The 18,508-nt window shown below is 37.3% G+C and overlaps 2 protein-coding genes across 2 annotated transcripts in view; one reads left to right on the forward strand and one right to left on the reverse strand.

The window, feature by feature from the left end:
- Positions 1-618: 618 nt before the first annotated feature.
- LOC139125733 (myelin-associated glycoprotein-like) overlaps positions 619-18,508 on the reverse strand; it is a 29,548-nt gene continuing 11,658 nt past the window's right edge. The window contains exons 2-17 of the mRNA XM_070691835.1: positions 9,628-9,767; positions 8,515-8,820; positions 7,866-8,152; positions 7,379-7,660; positions 6,894-7,160; positions 6,198-6,477; positions 5,844-5,971; positions 5,357-5,395; positions 4,884-5,101; positions 4,630-4,740; positions 3,903-4,088; positions 3,143-3,265; positions 2,779-2,890; positions 2,427-2,523; positions 2,068-2,165; positions 619-1,768 (exon numbers count right to left, since the gene is read on the reverse strand). Of these exons, the coding sequence (XP_070547936.1) occupies positions 6,257-6,477; positions 6,894-7,160; positions 7,379-7,660; positions 7,866-7,878 (783 nt within the window). The 5' untranslated portion in view covers positions 7,879-8,152; positions 8,515-8,820; positions 9,628-9,767 and the 3' untranslated portion in view covers positions 619-1,768; positions 2,068-2,165; positions 2,427-2,523; ... (6 more) ...; positions 5,844-5,971; positions 6,198-6,256. The remainder of the gene's footprint in view (positions 1,769-2,067; positions 2,166-2,426; positions 2,524-2,778; positions 2,891-3,142; positions 3,266-3,902; positions 4,089-4,629; positions 4,741-4,883; positions 5,102-5,356; positions 5,396-5,843; positions 5,972-6,197; positions 6,478-6,893; positions 7,161-7,378; positions 7,661-7,865; positions 8,153-8,514; positions 8,821-9,627; positions 9,768-18,508) is intronic.
- Positions 14,656-18,344, forward strand: LOC139128560 (limbic system-associated membrane protein-like). Its single transcript, XM_070694322.1, has 4 exons — positions 14,656-14,773; positions 16,892-17,167; positions 17,504-17,782; positions 18,226-18,344. The coding sequence occupies exons 1-4, from the start codon at positions 14,656-14,658 to the stop codon at positions 18,342-18,344; spliced, it is 792 nt and encodes a 263-aa protein (XP_070550423.1).

The raw sequence follows: 18,508 nt of genomic DNA on the forward strand, positions 1-18,508 counted from the left end.
TTGACAAGAAATCATTTGACATCGATGAATGCCTTCATTATTGGTTTCCTTAATACAATTAAACACGGAAAATATTTTCCAACCACACTTCCAGTAGACTTGACTGGTCCCCACTCGCATGGTTTATTGGCAGCTGAGTTACAGGCTGACCAAGAGTGTGCCATTGCGATGACTCCAAGATCTACGCAGCAGTGTTCTATTAGGCGCGACGTTCTTCTGACGTTTAGACATCAAATTTACCATATATTTTGATACTCATATCCCAACAGACTTTGAGCAAGTCTAGTATTAGACTTCCGATTGTTTTTTACGAGAGAAACATAATCTTAGAGATTTGTGGTTTTTGAAAGGTATGATAGCTCTCTAACTAGCTTGTCAATCGACTTTGATGTACATGCACATAAAATTCAATCGACTAACTTTAACGTTGCATGCACAACTAAACTGCTCATACATCCTCTTATATGATGCGAGATTTATTTTTTAATTTGATTTTTTCCCAGAACAATAGATGAAAGGTTATATCTTTAAGGAATCGTCTGTGTCATCAGCGATGACTTGTCTGACATGTATTTTGACGAGCTGCTTAAACAGAGAATCGAGAAATGTATACAAGATTGAATATGCCATTGCGCATATTTATTATGCATTATCCAGGTACACATGATATATCTTTACCGCCATTTGTAAATGTGTGCTTTGCGTCTCACGTGGGCAGTCGGACGAGTTAAATTGGCATTCATGCAACGTTACAATCTATATAGGCACTATTGCACCGATGTCGTTGATTTTGAAGAAATAGCGTTTAACAAATGTGTCTTTTCATTTACAGCGAATATAGTTATATTAACATGCAATATGAAATGTTATTTAACAGGTATTAGCTTGCACCGATATTCCCTAATACTACAAGAGTTTCTTTGTGGAACCAGTAACCAAAAAGTTAAATCATTTTCATTACGCAACTGAAATTAATTTTTTGTACAATCAGTGACAAATAATGTGAAAACACTTTCACTAAGCGAGAGAAAGTAGATTCCTAGATTATATCAGGATTATTTGCTGCATAAAATATAATTCCAAGAAAACCCAACGAACATGTAACTTTTGACATTTCTCATTTCATATAATATTCTTTGATTTACATTGAAATAAAAAGACCGTATTTTGATTAGCTTAATTGCATTTCCTCACCGAGTAGATTGCTATATATGTATCAATGAACGACCTCAGGAAATTTGGAGACTGAATAAAAAGTGTGTTCTATCAAAATAATAAAAAATTTAAGCGAACGTTTTGTTAAAATAGTATAGTTACAAAAATGACTAAAATCTTTATTATTTTGAACACGATTTTGAAATCCTGGTTAATTTAAAAAAAAGTAATGATGTGAAGATTCTCAATAATGACGTTATTCCTGTGCAACAATTTCATATTCCGACTACTAAAAAGAGACGTCATTCGTAAAGGTGAAAATTGGAAACCCTAGTTAAACGTTATCGCTGTCCTACAAATAAAAATGTTAACGGGTGGTGAATACAGACATAAAGTGAAAAGCATACATTGAGCCATTTGATTACGCTACGTATGCTTTCAATATGTGAAAAGTATGAACATCTGCCAGTTTCAATAAGGGAAGTTTAGTTCGCCATCCTCCTAGCTATGTTGGTAGTGAGATATGCAGACGACGTTGGTTCATACTCCTTCAGCAACAATTTCGTTGTTAGTCATCATCTGCCAAGTTTATGTCCATTACATTAATGTAGGCCTACAAAAACAGTAGAGGGGAGAACAATTGTAAATCTCATGTTACGAATAGCGCTGGCTTACATTTAAAACATATGTGAAACTAGGATATAAAACGCTTGTGGAAGTGACGAAACTGATCATTGATATGGACGACAATAATATTTCATGGCAAACTGCAACACTACTCTCTGTACACAATACGTTTGGTATTCTGTTTAATTTTCTCTTTCTATCACTAATCTATTATCGTCAGTTCAATACATTATCGGTTAGATTTGTCTACTTTTTTTCTCTTCTGGTTGATCTTGTTCTTCTTACCTTCCCATCATTGGCCATTTTCCGCAGAATCGCCGTCAATTCGGCGAAGTTGGTCTTTTCTCTGGATCTTCGTCCCAACAGCTCAGGATTATGGATACCTTCATACAAACATAATTTATGTAACGATATAATTTCATTTTATATTACGTGGATGGTTAAAATGGTTACGCAATAACACGATTAGTTATTTCTTCTATCAAAATATTTTTGTGGCTGTGAAACATAAACCATGCTTCTCTCTGGATATTACCTGCACATCGGTAAACCGTTCAAATATTTTGATAAATGTTAAAATGCGGTGATTCTAGAGACGCAGATCCCCATCAAAATATACAGTTACAGTGAAACAAGAATCTTACAGCTCCTTTTCACAGTGCGAAGGTTTTGGCATTCGATAAACTTCCCGTAATGATGACGTCACTTCTTGTTCCGACATTCCCTGATAAGGTTTGTTGCCTGTTAGAGTATATACAGATCAATAAAAAATTACTGTTTAAGACGAGAATTGAAAATCTCTGCATTACAGCACTCGATGATTTAAGAGATGATAAAATAGAATGTGTAATTTATTCAATTTATGCGGGAGCTATATCGACTCGATTGTAATTAGTTAGGATCTATAAACACACAGTCAACTAATCTTTTAAAGCTAAAATGCAGATTTATTCAGCCATGGACTGTGGTAGCTGACGCGCAAGAATTATAACTTACCCATCATGACAATTTCCCATAAGACAACTCCAAAGGACCAGACATCACTTTTTGTCGTGAATGTACCATCGAATAGAGACTCAATAGCCATCCAACGAATGGGTGATTTACCCTAGATGAAAGAAAACAGTGATTGAATGAAAAGTTGGTTAACAGATGCAACAGTAACCTTACGTCGGGTTTTCTATTTTTCGTACTTATCAAGATCACATCAAGTTTTAGAAAGGAAAGTATTACTGAGAGTCTGACATAGTTATAGTCATATCATAAATAAACGCATGAAGCGAGCAGCCACTGTCCACTACAAAAACAAAATAAAATTTGAATGTAACGCACCCTCTTCGTTGTGTATGGGTATTCTTACCTCCGTCTTGCGTTCGTATTGGAGTTTCTCAACCACATTACTTGCCAACGCGAAGTCAGAGATTTTGCAAACTTTATGTTTGTCTAGCACGATGTTTCTGGCCGCTATGTTCCGGTGTATGCACTGTGAATGATACATTCAAAGTTGAAGGCACTTTGAACAGTCAGTGCTTTCTGACGTGTATAAAGAGCTTTAATGTAAACAACATTATTGTAAAATTTTTATTGTTTTGATTTTGATTTAGGTTTGTTTTATTCTTCTCCTTTCACCCCATGTTACTATATATGGGTACACCATGCCCATCGAAGATAATAAGGAATGCCTAAATGTCCGATTATATGCCAATTAATAGTGGGAACATATTACGGATTCGGTCAGAGGGCGATATCTTTGCTGGTAAATAAAACTTGGATTAATTAGGGAGAATTGGATCTTCATATTATTCAAATTTATCAAAATTGTTAGGTGCGCTATAGCCGAATGTTGCAATTTTACACACTACTCATAAACACAAATGTGAACTTAAAAAGAAAAGCAGATGATATTACATTTCAAGATTAAATCGACACTACTTCACCATCAAATTACCCCAAATTACTTCTAATCGTGTGTCAAACATTCAAGTCATCGTCTGCCTGTTTATAATATAAGGAACGCTCCCTTGGCCTAAAAGTCTTTGAAATTACACAATCTATTTCTGATATTGTTGTCTTATTACTTTCTTTAAATTCAAGTATTCTAATTACAGCTACTGCGGTACCTCATTGGATGACAGAATTCCATCCCGAAGACGTCTGGTATGCAAAGTTCATGAGGGCACTATTTGTCGGGGTCATACTGTCACTGCGCAAGTTGGCATAGGCATCTCCGAGTGCAGATCTATGGTTTCGCAAATAAAATTGCAGATTGCCTCCTTCCATAAATTCCAATACGATGTACAATGGTTCTACAATAAAATTATCAATAGTATGCGAGTTTTGTGGTCTGATCTATTAGGTGGCCGGATATTTTGATTGGTAATTAAGATTTTCCTTCACATTAAAATAAATAACGTTCACAAAACTCATCGCAACTCCGGCCACGTGACGAAAGCACAAAACTTGTATTTAACTTACATATTATACATAACGAACAAACATCTACCTTACTCATATACGGTGCGCAAAAGCACAACGGGCAAAAACACAGGTGAACTTGCAGTAGCGTCAAGAATGAAAGTAAACGTTATTGCGGATATAAATGACAGATTAATGCACACTGACGAGAAATTTCCAAGCAAGATTTGAGACTTTAATTTACAAAAGTTATCAAAAAAAGAAAGATTCCCAACAAGATTTTTCTAAATCCATGCAAGACAGCATGTGGTCGAAATTTAGACGTTTTAATGTTGATCAATGACGGGGGCTTAAGAATCAAGCAGGTAAGCTTTATAGTTCTCGAATTGTCAACATTACAGTGCGTCTTTCGTGAAATACCAGTTCTCTTACCCTGTTCCGTACAACAGCCTAGTAAAGATACGACATTCGGATGTGATCTGATGGTTTTCATTAGATCTAACTCTCTCATAAAGGCCCTCTTCTCAGCATCGAGAGGATTACCTAAATGACGAAAAAAACAGAGATTAAAACACTAATAGTAAAGTAGATCTTCATTTTGACTGTCATTGAAACAGCAATGATACAATGTTTATAGCGAAACATCTGTTGTAAATTGTTCTTGCAGTATGAGTGAGTATATCTACCTGTCAACATCTTCACAACGACATTCGTGGTTCCTTCCCTGCCAGCAATGTTCCTCGCCTCGGCCTTGACAACTCTTCCAAAGGCGCTCTCAGCTAACGTCTCTTTTTAGGCACAGGAACTCAGACGAGATTTCCAGCGACGTCCTTTTCGTGAGTTTCATATACACCGATTCGCTCTCTACGCGAGGTGAGATCGATGTGTAGTGTTCATCTTCACCCTTTGATAAAAATGGAAGCAAAAGATACAGCGAATGAAGTGAAAGTACGATGTTCAATTAACTCACCCTTACACTGATAAAACGCGACCGTGGTTTCTGAACTCAGGTAGAAAAATACAAAGAGACGTTCCGATTGTCAAATGACAAAATCCCCTTTGACGAAAAATTTACTCCACAGAGACAGTGAGTCATTAGTTACTTGTTAACCAATACCGTTATCATCACTAGTACAAATGCACATTTACGCACACTTACCTCTTTGAGGTCCATTGTGGTACGGTGTTTGTGTTTACTCTTGCGTTTCAAGAAGAATAAATACAAAGTTATGATGATTATCATTATGGTGATGAATTTCCGTAATCTCTAGTTTTCGTCAACGGCATTTTTACTGCAGTCTTTATGGAGGTAACAAGAAATATTACTAACACTGATTTCGGCGTTGACTTATGGAGATTAAAGATTAGCGAACATAAATGTTTCAGCAAAACACTGCATGAACTTCTTGTGTAAATGAATTGCCGCTATATCTCTAACACAAAACCTGATGGCTTCTTAGGTAAGCAGAGATAAAAATAACGTAACAACGTCTTTCTAACGCAGCGAGCCTGTCATGGACTTTGGGCTGTTCCTACAGACGTTCATTTTCTTATTTCGCAATCATTTGACAAAACAGACTGATTGATGTTCGTTGCAATGCATTTCGCTATCATACAAAAGTCGTTGAAATGTAATGTAAACCTACCATGTCTTGTAGTTTTGCTCTTCCAATAAACGCTGGACAGTAGGACCCTATCAACGCTGCTACTGGAACAAACACAACTAGTGATACTATGAACAAAATCGTGCCGGTGTTGGAAGTAGTGGGACAAACTGTAATAGAAGGAACGGTAAACGGTACAGGACAAAAATAAAATTAGTTGGCAGAAACATTATGAAGGGCGATACAGTACATATTAATATTCTAAGAAAGGAGAGAGAGAGAGAGAGAGAGAGAGAGAGAGAGAGAAGAGAGAGAGAGAGAGAGAGAGAGAGAGAGAGAGAGAGAGAGAGAGATTGGTAAGCGGACAGCCAGAAACAGCAAACTATTTAAATTTACCTTTCATCACAACGTCTTGTCCAACCTCAGAGTATCCTTCACTATCATCAAAAAGAGTGTCACTGCCTGACACATGTAGTAACCAGCGGTGCTTGCTTCAATACCATGTATTTCATGTACAAGCTCAAGTCCCTCAACTTCAATAATTTCATTGCGGTCAAGGTCAGTTTTAGCTTGTATGGATTGGGATTTCCATCCAAGACTGTGCAAGTGATCCTAACGAAGCTACTTTTCATCACCTCGTTTGATGGCTGTACAGACATATTAATGGTTGCAATATCTGAATGAGAGAGCGAGAGAATTTGATCAAATTCTGCCAGTAAAAATGCACTATTCTCTAACAGACATAATAATGATCAAACTAAATTTACAAAATGTACCGATACATTATTGACACTCATGAGTCCTCTCATAAAAACAGTGTCATATCCAGAATGATTGCCAAACACAAAACGACAGTAATTGTCATCAGTTTGCTTAATCGTCTTTGCTCTTCTCAGCTCTCTCTCTCCCTCTCCCTCTCTCTCTCTCTCTCTCTCTCTCTCTCTCTCTCTCTCTCTCTCTCTCTCCTCTCTCTCTCTCTCTCCTCCTCTCTCTCTCTCTCTTCAAAGTAGTGAACAGGCACAACATGTCTAGTTTAAGAATGCAAATTGCCGGTTCTGCCAATGCAATAATTTATTATACTGGCTGACTTACACTGTACATCTAAGTGTATAATATTCATTCCCATTCCATGCGATCCATCGTAGAATGTATTTGTAGCTGAACAGCTTTGATTTCCATTTAATTCCCTTGTTACGGCGACGATATCGACAACAGCCTCGTCGTACTCGGTGCCGTCAGCGAGAATCCACGAAAAATCTACGTCCACTGGGTTGGAATCGATCACGTTACACGCCAGAGTCAGTGATGTGCCCTCTTTGGCAACAGCATCAGATAACATTACTTCAACAGAAGGCGGGACTAAAATCAAAAGATACGACTATAGCATGAATATCTATCTTTTAATTTCCTGTCCTCTTTCTGAAATGTATATCATACGTAGGTGTGGATTTCTTCTAGACACATTAACCTGTTAATCAACTTAGGCATCTACTAGCCCTGACTGAATGACACGAAAAATATCTTCATGTTTCAGGATAATTTTCTTTATCATCTCGTATAAAGGGGTAAAATCTTACACTGCACATCGATGTCAATAGATTGGCTTCCATATCCTTTTGTGCCATCATAAAACATATTTTCAGCGACGCAATTGTAGATGCCAGCTTGATCTCTATTGACCTGTTGAAGTTCCAGCAAAGCACCATTATATATCGTATTATCTTGGAACTCCCATTTCAAGTTTAGATTGTCGGTTGGATTTGCATCAACGTTGCACCGTGCAGAGTATGAGGCCCCCTCGATTGTTGTTTCAGTGAGAATAGATCCGTTTTCGTCTGTTATATTGATATCGGGTGGATCTGAAAATATACGTTGGACTGCATTCTATCACTGCTCAATAGTGTAACGAGTGAAAACGTGGGCTAAAATACGGCAAACTCTTATATCATATGAGTTATTTGTAGCTCTTTGTTCCTTTTTGTATTTATTCGTTGACAATGTCGACTGCAGCATGATTGTAATTGTAAGATAGTCTATGCAACTATGTTAAAACAAGGAACTAACATTGGACATTCATGATAATGTAATCTTCACAACTTAGCTGATCCCATTTCCATGGAGGCAGGGAGAAGTGTTCTAGTTGACAATTGAATACCGCTCCGTTGTCGTCTTTGTACAGAGTTTTTCTCCACTGTTCACGTTTCCGCTGATTCGAGAACTTTCCTCATTGTCCTTGTACCAAACTAGGGCCCCAGGGGCACTATCACCAAGTTCAGTTGAGCAAGTGAGGTCGGCGTTTTCTCCAGTAATAACAGTAAAGCCAGTATTGCTGAGGCAAAGAGGCCTATTTGCTGCGGGCGATCAAAAAAGGGGAACATATCTCCATATTTGCGACAAAGAATTAAAAGCACGTCTTACAAATTAGGGCAACACTTAAGCTTGAGCAAATAATCATGGCGTCGTTACTCACTGTTTCTGTGTTTTAAACCACACTTGAGTAACAATGTTCTGCACTTAATTGGCAGAAGCAACAGTTTTCTGTTAAACACAGAGACACACACAGACACAGACACAGACTAACTCTCTCTCTCTCTCTCTCTCTCTCTCTCTCTCTCTCTCTCTCTCTCTCTCTCTCTCTCTCTCCTCTCTCTCTCTCTCTCTCTCTCTCTCCTCCCAACAATAGCAATAAACACAAGATCTCAATTCTACTCACCAATCACATAAATGTATGCTTTCTCTGAGTTTTCAGGTAGATCTATATCTGTGCATTCATATAAATCATTTGACTCCTCAGTTGCATTCAGGATACGAAGATTATATTCAAACATGTCCTCGTTCCCTACAACTTCATACAATTCAGGATATTCTGATATCCTCCCTAAGGTAAGGCGGACTTGAGGATCCCCCTTATACCAAGTAGCAGACGTCCGTTCCTCCACGTAACTACAGTTCAGTTGAGTGCTATCACCATATATCACTAGTGTGTCACTGGGCGACACGGTGATCATGCACGTGACTCCTGATGGTATACAAACATTAAATGTACTCAACCAAAAAGGATAAATAATATGTATTCGTTATGTCCGATAGTCAAGACAATTATGCGAAGGCTAGCGATCTATTTTGTACACATTCATATCGGATATCGTACAAATAAACAATACTTTTGAATTCATATTTTTTAATTAACTTTACTAAATTTTCTTATTTCGTAAGGCTCCTCATATCCAATTGGTCAATCAATTCTGTGATTTGTGGTTGATATGCTCGAAAGGTATACATGCAAGGGGGTAGGTTTATAGAAATCGGAATTAGATGTAAATGTAATAGTATAGTAAAGTTTGGTTATACGCCAAATGAGTCGATTTGGACGATATATGTTTTTATATTTGAAAGATGGATATGCAAATAGATTATCTTTCAAGACGGAAATCATACATAAAACAGACTTACAGTCAGTAAAAGAGACGAAAGGTTCTTCCAGGAATTAAAAACACACCCGTTTTAAAACTTTATTATTGATCACTAATATATACAATTATGTAAATCATTATTAACAATAAAAACTTCTCTTAACGATTAAATTGGGTCAACTCCTCATCTTTATTGCGCGAAAAAACGTTGATGACTTATCTCTATTCAACCCTGCCAATTAGTATCTTATTAAGATATGTTTATCTCCCCGATTGCCATTGATTTTTTGCCAAATACAGTTATCAAAAACACAGACTTTGTATGTCACTAGTCACGTTTATTGTGGAGATAAGAGTGAATGTTTCAGACATTATTCAAGTTCGCAAAATTAAAAACATAAAACATAATTTACCTAAAATAAAAAAGCAACATATCAGTATACTTCGCAGAAAGCAGGCAGACCTCAATATCTTTGTTGATACCATGCTTGCCTCTCAGGCTGAGTCAGTTTCAGTGATTGTATTCTATTCACATTAAGCTACTTGCATCCGTCTGGAAAATAATATGAAGTGGAAGAAAGATCCTGAGTTATTAATTGACTCGATCGAAAATGATACTTCATATCTCTACCAGATATGCATGCTCATGGAATGTTTGTTGTGTAATCATTTTGATGTAAAATATAATTATGTAAAACAGTCAATGATTTCTTGTAATAGAAAAATCGCAGAAATTGTGGATATATCAAATTACATCCAATAATTCGATGTTCCTAGTTTTAGCACACTAAACTTATGCTCCTCACTTCTTTAAATTGTAATATTGTGATCATTTGTTTCACAGGCCAACATACGTTTACAAGCAATACAACCCTTATGCTTACAAAAGCTACCTGCTTTTGATATTATGTATATGGCATGACGCTGTCTAGTTATCAAGTGTACATTTCACCGAAGCTATGCCAACTACGCCATCTAGCGTTCACTTCCTAAAGTATGGCAAATGTACCAAATACGCTTCAGATTATACATTTATCCCTGACTTGAAAAACCTAAGCAACCAACCACGATATTCTCCTTCGTAAGATAATACATCAACAATACCACACATTTTTGTGTTGGTATGAAGAAGTGGATATGATCTAGTTGTTGCAGTAAGAAGAAAGGAATCCTGAAAATGGTGAATCCACTTGTTTTGCTGGTAACATTTACCGCAATGCGCTTGCCAGGTAGGTTGCTTATTTAGACATGCCGTTGTTGGCTTATGTTTTTCAGCTCTAACACCTAAATGCCATGCAATGTTTTCACTGAAAAATCTGAAAATAGCAATAATAATAATACTATATTCGAATACGAACATTAAATTTCAAATGTGTGCGTGTCAGAGGAGATATGACTTGTGTTTGAACACTAGCGATTGGATAGACATTACCGTATGAAAGGAGGGTTAGTTTCAATTAAACTGTGTTACTATTAACGCCAGTGCATGAGAGTACAGTTGAATATCATTGGACGTGAGATAATGCAGTCCTATCTCCTTGTTCAGTTACGAGTGGAAATTAGAATCTAGTGCTGCTTGGGAGCATCTATGTCTGTGTGTTATTGTAAAGTCAGTGGCTCGCATTCAACGTTAGTTACTGAGGAGTGAAACATTGATTTTGAACTTGGATTCATTTGTAACGAGTGAAATTAATATGAACGGCAATAACATCTTATTGTATGTATTTTTTTTTTTGCTAGATGAAATATTCCATGTTGTTTATCTCACAATATAACCCGCCAATGAAAATTTTTCGAAATGTCGTATTAAGAGGGCATATTCTAAATCCGAAAGATTTTTGCCTCGCGGAATTTTATTATGGTTGATTGTTAGGAGTCAAGGAGTTGTTAAAATGATAAAATACGACGACATAAATAGCGTATAATATGCGCCATTGACTTTATTTATCGCGCAGGTAGACTTTGCCTCTGAAAGGCATTAAAAACACTGAGCAGATTATGAAGACTTAACCTTAAATAAATTTATTAGAGAGATTTCCTTCCCTTCACATTGAAATACGTATGATTTATTGCGTAGGTATGAATTAAAGGGACAAATCTGTCATTTTCTATGATTTTAGATGACAAAAATCCCCAGTCAAGTAACTAGGCGACCCAAATTGTGACCAAAGATTGCTTCAAGGATATATAAAACAACCTTATTATTCATTCAACAACCCGACGTAAAGTGGAAAAAAGAAATGCAATCTATTTCCTATTTTCGTTTTAGTGCAGGCATGCGCTGTGGCATGCTGCTTCGCTAACACTGACATCAAAGACGGTGCGATGCAACTGTAATTGTTACACTCTAGGTTACATTACTCGACTCACCAGCCTGCAAATTGATTCGCATTCGGTGCCACATTTGCTCTTCAAAGACAAAGGGGTTATAAACCTGATTGCGATACTCTCGGGTATAACTTTCATGGACAATGGATACCAAAGCGTGTTCCCGAAATCCCGGAAAAGCGGGGCGTGTTTTGTTCATCATGCAAGCCCGTGAAAAGCGGGGCTCTTTTATGAACCCGGTACGCACTTTTGGAACTCACAGGAAAAGCTGGATACCCATGCTTGTTCCGCAAAATTTCAAAACACCCTTTACTGGTATCTGGATTCACGTCAGACGCTACAAAACAGCAACGATACAGAAATTGTGTAATATACATTAGAACTGAACATTCATCTACATTGATGCGTTGATTATTTTGTACAATATAGCAGTCGAAAAATTAGAACTTCGGTCATACGTTTTCACCGTGATGTGAATAAATGACTCAATCGCCACGCTACAACTCGGATGGTCCGCAACGATAATAGAGAGAAGCCGCCGGGATGGGGGGTGTGAATTGCAACAAATCGACATCAAATTGTTCAAGTTGGTGACGGTCATATCAGTCCTGTAAAGATAAAAATACAATCAAATTTGCAACACACGTGGTACGGCCGAGAAAAGAAAAGTAAATTCCATGGTGTCCCACCAATCCACATAGTGGATCCATGGAGTAAAAAACGTTCCCTACATCATGGACAAGGTCTGTGCCTACACGGATTGTTAATACTGGAGGAAATGCTTCAGGATCCGTTTGTGTTTTCTAAAAAGTTCCCACAAGCTTTAACTCGGCGCTAATTATATGCATTCAATTCCTCTGTACAGAAAAAAAAACAATCCTTAAACTTTCCTATAGACCCTCGAGAAACGAGGGTCTATGGTTTTCCTGATACACCATAGGTACGATGCTGTGTGGACCTTTGTGAACATGTTCTGTTCACTATGTTACTGCACCACAATAGAGGGAAAACACTGTGGACGAACACAAATCACCATGCAATGAGTTAAGTGGCTGCAAAGTTTGCAAGGACCAAAGACCACATGTACAATAAAAGAAGGGCCTCGGCTACTTCTTTGACGTCTGCACACGTGCTTGTGCGCTCTGTGTGGTGGGGCTCAGTCCTGCTTACCGTGCTGTTTTCTCGGCGCAATAACGCCGGAAACACACAGCACGGTACGCAGGGCTAGGCAGGGCTATAATACGCGACGGCGTAGTCATAGCCGAGCATTCTTGACCCATACCGGCCGCAGGGCTAAAAGCTGACCATCGCGCATCGGTTGATAACGTTGCAGAAAACTACTTTAAATGGAACCTCCGTGGCTTTGTTTTTAGGTCACGTTTACGTCAGTTCAAGGAGGTAAAGTTCTCGTCTACCTCCATGGTTAGTCATAGAGCCAGGAGCGGTTTGGCTTTTCTCGGGAGTACGTGGTATGCAGTAATAACGTTCTCTTAGAATGTTCTCAACAGTTGCCAAAGTATATTACTTCGAGCTCGCGATCACCTCAACACTAATGTGACGTGTATGCAGAAGTTTATTTTTGATTTTACTGCGTTTTGATATTTCTATGCCAATAGTCGTCGGGCAAGCCTATACGGAGGTACAAGCGAGACGAAAACAAATCCACCTGTAAGCTCTAAGTCCTGTCGGCGGCACAGCAACTGTTGCAGCTTGTAAGCTTTTGAACTGCCCGTTACGAATATATACTATTTTGCAGCAAAGAACTGGATATCGTAAACAGGATTGCTCGTCAAAATATTCTTGCAAAGCTTATCGTCAAAATGTTACTTGGTCAAACGGCATTGATTGTAGAGAATATATAATCCTTAACTTGCAACACTGCGCTCTCGATCTGAATCAATATATTATATGCGTGACGTTTCACTTGTGTATGGGTTCCTTTTTTTTGTAATACGGATACTCACAGCGATGAACAGTTGCTTTAATTATAAAACCCGTTTATTATTTCTGCCATCTATGGTTTTATGTACCGTGTCGAGAATAGCGATGGAAGAAATGCATGCACACCGATTCACTCAGTATTTTTCAACAAGTCAAACAATATAAATAATGTCTCGTGTCAAGCAAATTTCATAAAATAATGCTGAAAATGGCAGGCCTTGTCCTCTTATGTAATGCTTAGTACCAACCGAAAGTGTTAACGGCTTGCATGAAAATTGACCACTAATCTTTTAATCGTCGTGTTAATAAACTTAACAATTTCCAATGTATGTTCGGACAGCAAATGCTATTGCAGAACATTTCTTTTAAAATATTTGGAGAAATGATTTTGACAAAACGCTTCACACTATAGTCTTTGTTCTGAGCTGGGACATGTGAACATCCAGTTTATCATACATTTAACTTTTTCTGCACACAGAAGGGGACGAGTCTTACCGTGTACAAATCTAGTGTGGCTTAAATTACTGCTCATTATCTAGCCTGTCAAATTGTAACAATGAAAGTCTGAAACACCAAAAAACTAAGGTATATCACATATAGCAATACGGTCGTCACCCCCACCTCATTTCACTTAAAATTCGGAGGATTTTCCTCCTTTTTCACAAAATGTGAGAGCCAAAACAATATGCGAATTCTCCTGACTTTTAATGTTTTCCCATTCACCTTGTCTAATAAACTAGATTAAGATATTTTAATCATAAATAATTTTGGAATTCAGTTCGCGTTTGTGAGCAAAACAATCATATCATAATTGAATGTACATATGCTTGTATTTTCCTGTTAAAGTTAGCGTTTTTAACCGAAGCATGCACCCTGCTAGTAGAAAGCTTATATTACGACCTTTACGCACAAAGGATGTTTACGGATAACATCTGGCAATGACTTTGACTACATAGAGCGTTTTCATTTATTACCACTTAGGTATTGACTGCTTAATCACGGTACCGCCAAATGACACACTGGTGATATATGGTGACAGCACTCAACTGAATTGTAGTTACGTGCAGGAACGAACGCTCGCTGCATGGTGTAAAGGGGATCCTAGAGTCCGCCTGACCTTAGGGAGGACATCAGAATATCCTGAATCGTATGAAGTTGTAGGGGACGGGGACATGTTTGAATACAATCTTCGAATCTTCAACGCAACTAAGGAGTCAAGTGATTTATATGAATGCACAGATCTAGATCGACCTGATGATATCTCGGAGAAAGCATACGTATTTGTGATTGGTGAGTGCTGCAATATTGTAAATCTTCGTATGCGTCGCATAACACACCCGTGGCCACTTTAGTGTTGATCAAGCCTACTTGATGAAGACAAAAATTATGCTTGTATAAAGACAAAAATAGACCCTGCCAAGGGTGTAAATTAGAGCTAACGATTGTCACTCTGTGTTAAAAATTGAGACATAAGATACCACTTTCATTCATTAAGGCCTCTACGTGATAATTTATTTATTTAGGCAAGACACTTTTATGAGATCACTGCTATAGCATCAAGTACAATTGTATGTCTCATGCAGACATTGTGTCTGGGGAAATTGAAATAAACAAGACCTGTACATTGACCAATGCTTTGTAATGTTACATTGTATCTTAATCTTGAACACAGGGTGCCGATCGTACACTATCATTTACAACCCTGACAGAGCTAGTATGCCTTTGTACAAGCAGAATTTCTGTCTATATCAAGTAGCCTTGATCAACACTAAAGTGGCCAAGGGTGTACTTTAAATTGCAAAAGTCACATTAGGAATCAATTTTTTTTAAGAAGGACGTTGCCCTATAATTTGAAAAAGGTTCCTCTCTAACGACTTAGTGAGCATTGTGACGCCTACGATAACTAGCTTACAAACAAGCAAAATGACACAATAACACTATGCAGCACGTCATTTGTAGCCAGCGCTGAATTTCTGATTGCAACGATGATTTCTTGAGTTGACTTTTAAATATTTTGCGAAAGTCATTGAAGATTAGGATGTGCTGCTAGATCTTTCGAAATCGTCTTAACATATTTTCTGTTGCTGTCCAGTGACGATGCCAGTCAATTTAATTTGAACTTGAATAAAGTGTCCCACATAATAAGATATGCTGACTGGTGAGTTCCTTTTCCAGGGATCAGAGTAATATTGTTCAGTTTTATACTTAATTCGCTTCATTGTCCTATTACTTGAAAATTAATATTAAGTTATCTTGGCATCCAGAAAGCGACGGGTAAATGGAAAACTATTTATGTGATAAAGAAGTCAATATTTCCTGTTCATGAACATTGAGTAAATTGAAAAATTATCTATATTATTGTATATCATTTGACTAGTCTAGTTGAGACAAAATGTGTCTCGAAGACAATTAATAATAGTTCTAAAACTATTACAGTGCTTTTCAGGTCTACCGCTTGTGAGCGCTTATTTTATAGCTGTCGGAGTCAATGATTCCAATTTGTTATTTTTATGACAATCGAAAATTTTACTTTCCTTAAAGTTAATACGGGGATTACCACTTTTGATTTCAAATCTCGGTAATTATTTTCTCCGATACCAGACTTTGTACGATAACACCTGAATTATAATCGTAATTTTGAAAGAAATAGCTAAAAGCTTCATTAAGGAAGGTAAGTTTGAGAAAAAATGGAAGTAATTGAATTTTGAGATCTATACTAGATTAAAAGAAATATCACTTAGTGTGCATGTGAAACAACATCCTACACTGCGGCTAATAATTCCAAGGTGATGTTCATTTCAGATGGTGTTCCGAATTGCACGGTGCATCCTAGTAAAACAGTGATACAAGGAGACACTGTTGCGTTTGAATGCTCTATCGATTTAGATGAGAGTGCTCCAGGAGACTTGGTGTGGTTGCAAAATGGAGAGGAAGTAACACGCGACAAAGGGAAACACTATACGTGGGAGACTCAGCTAAGTAGTTCGGACCATAACGCTACCTTTGACTGCCTGCTGCAACACTACACGTTGCCGAAATGGAAGTGGTCAACGATATCATGCCAAGAAAAAAATTAGAATGAATGTTCAGTGTATGTCATTTACTAAAAAAATAACAAGTATCATCCTACATATGAAAATACATGCATGTTATGAAAAATTCGTTCTTGGTATTATATATAGCGCCATCTCAAAACTCTGGTCATGTACTGCAATTTAACGTCATGTATAACACTTCACATCAATCAGTCAATTAATCGATCAATCACTCAACTGTCCTTCGTTGAAGATAGAAATAACACTTTTGCACATGTCAACGAGCAGTCATGTAAATACTGCGGCTGTAAACATCGGAAGCATTATTCTTAAGGGGCAAAGTTTTGCATTTGAACATCTTTTTTTCGCTCAGATGCCCCAGATGTTTCCATAGTTTACGCAAGTCAGAATCCAATGAGGGAAGAGGCGGATTTTAGTGCCGAATGTCAGGTAATCGATGCCAATCCAGAGGAAATAGTAGACGAATATTGGATCAGCCCCGGTGGAAACAGGATTTCTGACAACGCTTCACTCTTACTAAAAAATGTAAGCAGAGAGATGAGTGGTGAATACACCTGTGTCATGTCCAATGTTTTTCACAACGGAGTCAAGGGTAATGGAACAGCTACAGTAGAAGTCGATGTACAGTGTAAGATCTTGTTTATTGCTCGGATATCGACTGAAATATCAGTCAAAATATTAGTACTTGCTGACAATATTAGTGGGTATTCAAAGAAGAATACATGCTTTATATACATGTTCCTACTTGATATGAACTATGAATTACCGTTATTCAATATAAATATTCTAACTTGGTCACACGGCGAAAATTTGTAAAGCATTCAATTCAGATCAATAACTACCAGGGATTAAAATGTATTCTAAACATACGAATGCATGATTGTCCGTCCATGTATCCATTCATCCATTCATCCATTTATCCATAATATATTTATGCACGTATTTATGAACTTTCTCTCCCTAGATTTATCAACTGTCAATATGACGGTAATGCCTAGTCTCAATGTTACGGAAGGGGAAGAAGTAACAATAGTCTGTGAGGCTTTGAACGGCAACCCCGATCCGCACAGGCTACAGTTGTTACATAAAGGCAATATCATCGATGAGAGCGATGACAGGAAACTGCAAATCACTTTCGAAAGCGTCAATGGATCACACAGCGGCATCTATCAATGTAATGCGTACACTCGTTTCTACGACGGTGAAGAACACTCAACAATTATGCGGGAAATAGTTGTCAATTGTAAGTACAAGCATAAAGAGTTTTTTTCGCATCGAAACATTAACCTCTGGCTTATAAGTTCATAACATTATCATTTATTGTACTTCTTCGTTGCTGTTGATGCTTGGACAATTACTGAAGTGCTAAATAATTTTACATAAATATACATTCATGCTATTTGTATGAAATGTAGGATTTTGGATGTATCGGAAAAAAATACACAAGATGATATCAGAAAGACACGAACTTATCTGCGGTTTTGTTGAATAAGCGTTGAGAACACAACTCTATCACGGCAACCAAGGAGTAGACGCAACACATCTTTTTAGTAAATAGTAACACAATATCGTGAAATTGAATTTACAGTACATAGCTTTTAGCTCTATCTTAATTTTAAATCATTTCGTTCTTACGTAAAAAAGACCTAAATTGTAATCTGTATGTATTTTATTATTATGCACCAGCAATAGCGTACCAGGTGATACAGTTACAATTTCTCGTTTATGTACTCATACGATTTCCAAGCCATTCTGGACACATTCACACCGTAGAAGTTGACAGGTTCCATGTACATCCTTACTGAGTCTCACCCAAAGTTGTATGGAAATAAAATTTTGCGAACATAAAGACACGCTTGAAATGCAATTTAAAATTAAATAAAAACGATATCTAATAGAATAGTCACTTGTACAATATTGACTGAATATTTAAATGTGATTTTGATAACGTAAAGTATACGCGTTCTTA

The sequence above is a fragment of the Ptychodera flava genome, chromosome 3 (genome assembly GCF_041260155.1).
Source record: "Ptychodera flava strain L36383 chromosome 3, AS_Pfla_20210202, whole genome shotgun sequence".
Lineage (NCBI taxonomy): Eukaryota > Metazoa > Hemichordata > Enteropneusta > Ptychoderidae > Ptychodera > Ptychodera flava.